The sequence below is a fragment of the Pundamilia nyererei genome, unplaced genomic scaffold (assembly GCF_000239375.1).
Source record: "Pundamilia nyererei isolate P.nyererei 1_Seehausen unplaced genomic scaffold, PunNye1.0 scaffold00201, whole genome shotgun sequence".
NCBI classification, from domain to species: Eukaryota; Metazoa; Chordata; class Actinopteri; order Cichliformes; family Cichlidae; genus Pundamilia; species Pundamilia nyererei.
Window position 1 is genome coordinate 897,779 of NW_005187602.1, and position 10,388 is coordinate 908,166.

Below are 10,388 nucleotides of genomic sequence, written 5' to 3' on the forward strand. Positions count from 1 at the left end.
TAAACTTCATACAGTGCTTCTGTGTTTTGGCTTAGTTTAATCATGATATAGTGTAATATGTCATGTATCGCTGTTCTTCGTCAAGTTTGTATTTAAATAATTTTTTAAACCAAATGAGGACCAGATTACAGATTATGCAGATACACGGAGAAAATTGAAAAAAAAAAAAAAAAAACAACACAGCTTTATTGCCAGCAATACAAAAACTAAACTGGGAGAAAGGAGACACACACAACCATGAGGGAGATCGCAACACAGGACTGAGCGAGATGCTGAGATAAATACATAGAAGGATAACGGGGGAAGTAAGGACCCGCGAGGAACACAGCTGCTACAAATGAACATGACGCCACAGGGGAAGCAAAATAAAATACGCTGAACATGGGAACACGAGACCTTCACAATAAAACAGGAAACTGGGGAACATGACACAGGAGTGGAGGATGGATAAAAATTATGGAATAAAACACAAGGAGGGGAAACAAGGCACAAGAACTCATACAAACACATAAACACAAATGCACAGAGGGAGACACAGAGGGCAACGACACAAGGGAAAAATATTAAATAATCAAGGAACTAAACTGGGACCATAAAAAACTCAAAACAGGATAACCAAGCACTATGGAAATAAACTTCAGACTAGCAAGGAGAACTTACAGTATACATAGATCATAATACAAAATAACAAAAACACAGGAAAACTCAAAACGCTGGGTCAAATGACCCAGGACCATGACAATGTCCTGATACAAAAAACCTTAGAAATAAAAAAGTGTACTTTCTTTTTAAATAATCGTAACAGCAATCAATTTAAAAAAATTTCATTTTAGCAAAAACAGTTTCTTACCTGTCCCCACAGCAGACTGCCGAGGCCCAAGAAGATGCACCAAAGCCATTGCTCAAGGGTTAGGTCCACACAGCTAAAAGGTTTACCTCCAAACTGTACAATTATGAACTACAAGAGGACAGAGCAGCAACATTATATGAAAATTCTTTTAATTCCATCGAGTCTGAACAGGCTGACGACTTCTTTTTTCCAGGGTTACCTGTGAGACGAAGGTTCCGAAGATGATGGAGCAGAAGATGGGGTTTCTGAAGACACCCTCAAAAACGTTTCTCTCTCCATGGATCTTGCGGGCATTAAACTCATTGAAGATCTGCATGAGGACAAAAGTATTGAACACGATGGTATAGTGCTCAGAGGGCGGGGCGTGAAGCGGGGCATTCCTGCCACTGTCGATGTCAAACAGCGTCTCACCTGTAAAGAGGATCAAAGGTCACTGAACATGAAGTCTGTATATTTTTCAAAAATGTTAAGTTTTAAAAAAAATAAGTAAATACTAAGACATTTTCAAGCAATACTTTAGTGACATTTGCCACACAAAACCTATTAAAATCCCTCTAAGAATCAGCTTTCGTAAAGTTTGTTTACAAGGACAACAAACTACAAGCAAAAAGACATAAGATTATTACATATATGGACATAATGTAAAATACAGTACAAAGATGTGTGACTGAAGGGAGTGCTGTGATAAACACTCAGCATCAACATTCATCTTGGCTGATCTGATCACACGTGGAGAGCCCGAAGTGTGTCAGTTCACACCTGGCATTGGAAGGTATCTTCACATTTGGAACTGAAGCTGACATTCATGTTCTGTATGCAAATAAACATGCATTATTAATGCATTACTTCCATTAGCAAAAAGCTGTCCTGTTATATCCTTCCGCACCTACCAACCCACCAACTACAGTCGGGTTATGGAACTAATAATCCAGTTATTATTACCAGACCCGCAACCTGACCCAAAATTAAACCAAGTCAATCATCTTACTGCACTTTATTATTGCTTGTGCAGTAATAAAGTGCCCAGATCACCTTTATACATTGTTAAAAGAATATGGTCATATGTACCCAAACAATCTGGATCAAACTGCTTCCTCGGGATAACTTGGGTGTATTTACACCTGTATCTGTATCTTTCCCATTTTGATTGGTCCTGATTTGACTTACGCTGTGTCACCACTATTGCTGCAGGCACCTTAAGTTATAAATTAATGTGCATGTCATTAAGTGAAATAAGTATTTCATACCCTACAACCCAGCCAGAATTATGGACGGGGCCATGTACTATAAAATCTCCTAATATGGCGACCCTAACAAAGAAGGGTAAAACTGGTCTTGTGTGATGTGTTCACTGACCAGCAAAGAGTAGGGTGAAGATTATGGTCAGCTGGTAGACACCATGTCCCAGAATGTTCTTCATCATGGTGCGGGAGATGAGCGGCTTCTTGCGGCCGTATGGGTTCCTAAGCAGCAGTGCCTCAGTCGGTGGCTCCGTGGCAAGGGCCAGCGAAGCAAATGTGTCCATGATGAGGTTCACCCATAACATCTGCACAGCTTTCAGAGGAGAGTCCTGGAAACATTTTTTGTATGGTATTTAGAAGAGGAAAATCATCCGTAAAATCCAAAAAGCATAAACAGACAGAAAAGGCACCTATGAATAAACATTTACAAACAGAATTTCAAATTAGGGTTTTGATTATATACACAAAGCATTAATTAAAAATATTAGGATGGGAATTGGTATTGAGAATTTAGTTTGTTAATTCTCAGGAATTTTCTTTCCAAGCTCCTTAGACAATTCACGGGAAGGATATTGATTGTGATGTTCTTCATGTAAGCATTCAACATTCAAGAGGTTCCAATGCCTTTAGTAGTTTAGAACTCACGTTGTAAACCCATAACCATCTCTGCAATAACTTAAGCTTTAAACGTTGCTAAACTCTGATAGGTGCATGGAAGTAATATCATGTCTACTAATTTCTACTCATCCAACCAAAATAAAATGTTCACCCAGTTTGCCTGAATCATTTTCAAGTGATCTCGTCTGGTTGTTGAAGTCAAAATAAAATCAACTCAAGTACTTCTGTACTTATTTCTATAGGACATTTAAAACAAGCTTACCTGACCAAAATTATACACAACGGTCACTAAGTCACGAATAAATATGCACTAAAATACACAAAACCATAAACCTCAATTGTAAAAACCATACCTCAAAATTTTCTCATTCTGAATTTATGATGTAAAATGCGATATATGCTATATTTTATATGTTATATTTTATATGTGGCTGCACATATGTGGCAGACACAGTCCAAGCCACCAGTATGTCAGGGGTCTGCCCCAAGGTCATCATCCTTCTTTTATTGTGGATTAGTAGTAGCTGTACTCTGAGTCCCTCACAAATGACTGAACACTTCACTACATCTCTAAGGGAGATCCCAGACACCCTTCAGGGAAAGCTAATTTCCCACTTAAATCTATGATCTCATTCTTTTTGACACCGTCCATAGTTTGTGTCCATGGGGCAGGGTAAGAATGTTATTGCACTCTGCAGTCACATGCTTCACCACAACAGGCAATAGGCATCTACAACATTGCAGATGCTACACCTGTTTTTCAGTCCACTTCCCACTCTTTTATTTCTTCGCCTGTAAACAAGAGCCCAAGATACTTGAACTCCTCTGGGGAGGCTGTAGCTCAGGAGACAGAGCGGGTCCAATCCCTGGTGGTCCAATCCCTGTCTGCTTCAGTCTGCATGCCAAAGAAACTAATCCCAAGTTGCTGTGTGAATGTTAGATAGAAAGAGCTTACAAAGAAAGTACTTGTGTGAATGGGTGAATAAAGCAAGTTGTATAAAGTGCTTTGAGTGCTCAAATAGAGTAGAACTAGCACTATATAAGAGGTGCAGTGCATTTACCCAGAGCGGGCTCTCCAGCTGAGAACCATTGGTCTCAGAATTTGATGTGCTAATTGTCACCCCAGTCACTTTATGCTCACTACAAGGTATTGACCCAGGTAGTGTTCAGTAAGAGTAATAGAATTGTACCATCTGCAAAATGGAACTGGCCATGTCTGATACTTGGCTGCACTTAGAAATTCTTTCCATAAAGGTTACAAAGAGTACAAGTGACAAAGGGCTCTTTCTTATGCTTACATCTCCTATATAATATATCCAGTTATACAGGACGTATGGGATACTTCTGGCTCTGGATACTCTTGTTAATCTATTCACACAAGCACCTTTTCTATGTCTGAGTGCTTTCTAATGTTCATATACATTCACATTTTAATGAACATATCAGAAAAAACAGTGTTAAGTATCTTGCCCAAGGATACTTTGGTATGCCAACTGCAACAGCCAGGTATCAATCCACCAATCTTCCAATTAGTAAATAACCTGCTCTACCTCCTGAGCCCCACCCATCCCTTACCCCAGATGAGAGCTATGGCTTATGATCGCAATTCCTGGTGCAAGGTGCACTTAAAAGCACCCATATAGTTAGACATGATATTAGCTAGGCACAGAAGTCCAATAACAGCACCACTTGGGTTCAGATCCAGCAGGCCATTCCTCCCTGTCACACCCTTACAGGAGTCACAGTCATTACCCAAATAAGCATTAAGGTCCACCCGCAGGACAATGGAGTCCCCAGTAGGGACACCTTCCAGGACCCCACCCAGGGAGTCAAAAATACTCTGAGCTCTCATTAACTATATTGGCAGAAATGATTTAACAACCATTTAACAACCCAATGGTACACAACCACTTTCTTTCTATCTCACACACAGCAACTTGTCCCAGTTTAGTGACTGCCCACTAAACTGGGATATACAAATATACACAATCTCCACCTCCAGTCCAGAGCTGAATAAAGTACAAAGCTTCTCCAAGCGACTGGTTCCAGAACTCGAGTGCTGAGCATACATTGAGGTAAACACAATTATATTTAGCTAGTATCTCTCACTCTCAAGCTCTGGGTCATTCTTCATCAAAGAAATGATATTTCATGCACCAAGAACTGTCCCAATTCTTGCAGTGGGGTTCACCCTCTATATTTATGCAGACCCAGTTGGGTTTTAGCCATTTTACTCCAAAGTATTTACAGAAATTCCAAGAAAATTGCATTTTAAAATTTAGCTAAATAAATGTACAGTACATGCGGTTAAAGTCAGTCACAGATAGACAGTGGAGGTTTTCAGGTGGCTCTGACCTGGGTGATGCAGGCTCCGGTAAAGGCCACAATGACAGCAACCACATTGACGGTGAGCTGGAACTGCAAGAATTTAGATATGCTGTCGTAGACATTCCTGCCCCACATAACAGCCTTAACAATGCTGCTGAAATTATCGTCTGTCAGGATGATGTCAGACGCCTCCTTAGCCACATCCGTCCCTGCGATGCCCTGCAGATCATAGCATGTATGCTAGTTTACGAACCTATCGTTATTATCAGTGCAAATAATATTCAATATTTAATAGCATTTAATATTAAACACCATTGCAAAAATGCTATAACAACATGTAACTAAATGTTAAAATACATTGACTTTTGATGACTGCTGAAGTTACCATAGCAAAGCCAACATCTGCTTTTTTTAGGGCAGGACCATCATTTGTTCCATCTCCAGTTACTGCAACAACCTGCCTCTGCTCAAAGACTGTGCTGTCAATAATTCCTGAAAAGACAAGTGATATGTGTTATAATCAGAGATGGGCAGTAACGCATTACTTGTAACGCGTTACTGTAATCCAATTACTTTTATCAAGTAACGAGTAAAGTAAACATCGACATGTTACGCCTCGGGAGTGAGAACGGGCTCGATTATGTAGAAAAAGTAGAATTGGGCTGAAAGATCTATCGCTTTATTACCTATTCAGGTTGTAAATCGTGTTTTTAAAAAGTAACTAAGTAATTAATTACTTTTGAAAATAAGTAATCAGTAAAGTAACGGGACTACTTTTTGGGGAAGTAATCAGTAATTAGTTACTGATTACTTTTTTCAAGTAACTTGACCAACACTGGTTATAATGACTACACATTTTTGAGCATTAATAAGGTATGAGTAAATACTTTATTCATTATTTGTAAAGCATTACTCCTGATAGAATCCATTTTCAAAATTACGTTTTTAGAATGCTTAATCAATATTTCTTTGGATCTGGATGTAACTGATAAATGAAATGTTAAAAATGGGTCTTTGCTTTTCTTTTCTTTTGACTTTTAGAGGCTTGGTTACAAAACTAAATGCTTTACAAATAATGAATTCAATAATTACTAATACCTTACTAATGTTTAACAGTGTCAAAGGATCAACTTTAACATAAGCTGCCTTTCAATTTCTTTCCACATGTTCTTATATTTACTTTGTAAGGTTTAATTTCTATTGCTTTTAATATTCATATTTATGTAACTCAAAATGAACCTTCTTGTGTACAAATTTTCCTGTAAACATAAATTGTCCTTCTCTCAATGGTTCAATCTACCCCTTGTCACTAACTGTTTCCTGCCCCACCCACCCTCTTTGATCCAGATGTGTCTAACCTTTGACCAAAGTGTGTTTGTCCGTTGGAGATGATCGAGCGAGGACTCGGAGCTTGGGCCAAATCTTATCAAGACGTTCCTGCTCAATCTGCAAAACAAAAAGAGAGAGAAGACCAAAAAAAATCTATGTTTTAACGGCAAAATATTGATTTAAATCACTGTTTGTCCAACTAATAGTTGTTGACCTTCCAACCAGATGCAGCATATGCTTCCTCACAATTTTCAAGGGGATGAGCAGATCATTGAGGTTATACATTTTATATATTGTAGGGCCTCTACCTTACCATAGAATAACTGTTGTTGTTCAGATAACTATCATTAACTGAGGCTATATTGATCAAATCAAACTGAATTAAAGTTACAGAGGTAGGAAGTAAAAAAGTACAAATACTTTGTTACTGTAATTAAATAGAATTTTCATATATCTGTACTTCACTCGAGTAGTTATTTTTTGTTGCATAAAAAGAGACGAACGAGGCAAAACTTTGTGCCATGGTCAGGGGTTAAAGTGGGCCAGTGTTTTTTTGTTTTTGGCACAACACCAGAACAACTGCAGTTGTCCTGCTACCCCTTCAAAAGAGTAGCAAGCATAAATAAATGTAGCTTCTATCAACTGTTTGTCTGTGCATTTTGTCACACAGTGCTTCTGCTGCCTTAAGGTCCAGCTGATTGTATTTCACAGGGAGAGAATGAGAGCTAACTTCACTCAGAGATGGAGAAAGAAAAGAAAGACAGGACAGAAGTGGAAGATCATAAGGTAAGGACTGCTCAGTGGCATAAAATGGAGATTTAAGATAAGATAAGATAACCTTTATTAGTCTCACACGTGGGAAATTTGTTAAATTTAAAGCTTACATATAAGTCCTCATGTTTTTAACATGTGACATCATGTTTTTCTCATACTGTGAAATGTGCAGCAAAACAAACTAATGCAGACAAACTGTGTTATTAAAGGCTTTATGAAAATACTCTGCTGTACCTTTGATTTAAAGTGAAGGACAGTGAAGAAAAGTGTGTGTGACTGGTGCTTAGTGGCAGCACTGGTTGGCTCACGAAGCATAAAAATGGAGAACAAACCAATAGACTAGTCCTTATCACATTTGTAACAGTGAGCCAGGCCATAATGGTAAGTAAATGCATAAATGCACATCTCACACAGCATTCTAATGTTTGTGTTTTTATTGTGTCACTTTTCTTATTTTCACAGTCATCTACTGATCAGTCAAATCCGCTTTCTTTATGTTTGTCTGACCTCTCCCATTTCATTGTGAATGCGTCGGTTGAACTCTTTGCCCTCCAAACACAGGAAATCATCTCCAGGATGCAAAATGCCACATTTAATGGCAATTGCACGGGCAGTATTGATATTGTCTCCAGTCACCATGCGAACAGTGATTCCAGCCCGCTGGCACTTTCTGATGGCTTCTGGAACCTATGGAGCAAAAGAAAAGAAAAAACATGCATCTAGTACGTGAGCTTGATTGGAACACTGAAAAAATAAAAAGTTCGAACAAAGAAAAATACTGACTGACTCACAGCTAGTTTTTGCAATAATCATAGTTTTACAAACAATGAAATGTTGCTGACAAAATACCGGTCCCATGGTGTCTACAGAGTTTCTGAATTATTGTAGCCAATGATCCAGTCTTTCAGACATCTGTACTTTAGCTCAGAGGTGTCAAACAATAGGACAGAATCTACCCAGCAAAGGCCCCAAACCAGACCACTGGATGGCTTTGGAAATTTTGAGGGAGGGCAGATTTGGGACTTTTAACCATATTTTCATTGCTTTTACAGTGTTTTGTTCTGATAAGGACATCCACAACAGCTATTCATATTACACCAAAGTAATTAACTAATAGATAAACAACATCAATTATAACACAGAGAAGTCCCTTTCTACTTTAGAAATTTCTATTTTTTACAGTGGGTCCTCGGGGGGGAAAGAGACATTGTATAGAAAGTGTAATTTTACATATTTATTTGTGCTGACAGATTTCCTGCATTTACTACAAAAGAATTTCTCTATCATGTAGAAAAACTGAGTTGTTCTGTTGAAATTCCACATTAAATGGGATTAATTGTGTAGTTAAATATGTTTACACTGACAGAAAGAGGAGTTTCTCTGGTTTGGCCCATTTAAGATCAAAGCTGGCCCACGATGTAAAATTACTTTGGCATCCTTGTCTTATTAAACATGCCACAATAATGTTAAAATAGACAGATCTTTGCTAATAGCCAATATTCTAAAGACTGGTTTGCCTGCTGTCTCTGTGTTGGCATACCTCAGGTCGTACTGGGTCCTCAATGCCAACTACAGCGATGCATGTGAGACCTGTTAGTATGTGGGCCTCATTGTCCCAGTCAGGCTCTCCATCAGACACAGGAAAATCTCTGTAGGCGAGGCAGATGGTCCTCAGTCCCTCAGACGCCATTGGCTCAACCACCTTTTTAACCAGATCATCTCGGTCGCGATGTTTGAAGACTTTGACATCACCACTGGCCGTCAAGATCTTACAACATCTGTAAACACAGAGATAGTCATGTGATCATCATCTTACTGTGTACGGCTGTGTGAGTACAAGCAGTAAACTTACTTCTTAAGCAGGATCTCAGAGGCACCCTTGCTGAACATTCGGTAGCTGCCATCATGGTTCTTTAGCACAGTGCTCATGGATTTTCTCACAGAGTTGAAGGTATAGACCTTAAAAAGTTTCTCCTCGGGGGTTTCGTTGCGAATGGCCTGATAGTCTCGGCGCAGGTCGAGGGTGAATCCCAGTAAGGCACATTCAGTCTTGTTTCCCACCTGGCGAGGGAGTCCACCATCCCTCTCTGGAGGCTGTGAGAAGAGGTTTTAAAGTTAATTTAAAAATAAAAGTCAGTTCATGTATAGCCTTTTTATCTTGTATATGTGCTTATGTATGACTTGTGTCTGATTTCCCTCCATGTTGTGTTCTTTGCTGTAATTTACAGCAGTAAAGGCTTTCAGATGCTGTTCGTCTGCTGTAGGTGTTTTAGGGTTGACACTTTTTCTTTTGTCCTCCACTTATCCAGTTTCCTGAAAATTTTTAAGGACACACTGTGCTGAAACTAGTACTTTTGGTTAAAAACGACCAGTTCATGCCTGCCAAACTGTAAATTCAAGAGTTGTCTTGTGGCATGCTAGTCTTTAATACAGTGTCTGGTATGAGAAAACACATTTAGTTGTATTTATCTGTTGTTAAATTTGGCATTTATTGGACTTTCTAATTAAATTTTATGTTTATAACGTAACCACATGAATTTTTAATGCTAGACTGTTTTCAGTCTGAAAACTAAGCACAATTAGATATCAATAAACTTACTATTCTACTTACAAGAAAAACAGCCTGTCACTATCAATACAACTGTAGCTGCAGCTGTAAACTAGATATTTCATCCTTGACAGTCAAATAATGATCACTGTCTGAGGTTCAATTAAAATTAATTCATTTCAGTTTAATTCTGTTTTATTTATGTAAGGCACTTTATATAGTAAGGTAAAGAGCCTGCAATAATGTTTTCCAGGGTAAATAGAAGATTTTATAAATTTTTCACAAGGGTAGCTTTCTGTTGCCTTTTAGTGTACTTAGTTCTTCTGTCAAGACAGCCCTGAACATGGCAAAGGCTGAGCGCTATATCTGGTTTCCTGGGCAGAACCAGCTGGCTGCCCAATGTAAAGTCAAAGAATTTCTCCAAGGGATTAATAAAGGATAACTTAAACCTATCTGTCAGTTCACAGGCTCTCACATTCATTAGGCGACTGCTTGGGGATTCCAAACCCCAGGCTATGCTGCTGATCTTTTAAGCTTGAAATAATTGTCAGACAAATTGATGTAATTTATAGTGATACCTTTAGCAAAGAAAACAAAATGTCAGCAAAAGAAATGTACATATAATGTCTTATTTGAAAGTATAACTAACCACATCTAGGTCTCTATCACGATTCAGAATATTATACATGCACACACACAC

The 10,388-nt window shown here is 38.5% G+C and overlaps 2 protein-coding genes across 2 annotated transcripts in view; both read right to left on the reverse strand.

Moving 5' to 3' along the window:
- LOC106456420 (plasma membrane calcium-transporting ATPase 1-like) overlaps positions 1-669 on the reverse strand; it is a 3,609-nt gene extending 2,940 nt beyond the window's left edge. The window contains exon 1 of the mRNA XM_013914504.1: positions 661-669. Coding sequence (XP_013769958.1) covers positions 661-669 — 9 coding nt within the window. The remainder of the gene's footprint in view (positions 1-660) is intronic.
- A 160-nt stretch (positions 670-829) lies between these two features.
- LOC102203492 (plasma membrane calcium-transporting ATPase 1-like) overlaps positions 830-10,388 on the reverse strand; it is a 22,779-nt gene continuing 13,220 nt past the window's right edge. Inside the window, exons 10-18 of the mRNA XM_013914505.1 lie at positions 8,993-9,234; positions 8,681-8,918; positions 7,648-7,827; positions 6,396-6,483; positions 5,423-5,529; positions 5,065-5,256; positions 2,207-2,420; positions 1,050-1,261; positions 830-958 (exon numbers count right to left, since the gene is read on the reverse strand). Coding sequence (XP_013769959.1) covers positions 830-958; positions 1,050-1,261; positions 2,207-2,420; positions 5,065-5,256; positions 5,423-5,529; positions 6,396-6,483; positions 7,648-7,827; positions 8,681-8,918; positions 8,993-9,234 — 1,602 coding nt within the window. The remainder of the gene's footprint in view (positions 959-1,049; positions 1,262-2,206; positions 2,421-5,064; positions 5,257-5,422; positions 5,530-6,395; positions 6,484-7,647; positions 7,828-8,680; positions 8,919-8,992; positions 9,235-10,388) is intronic.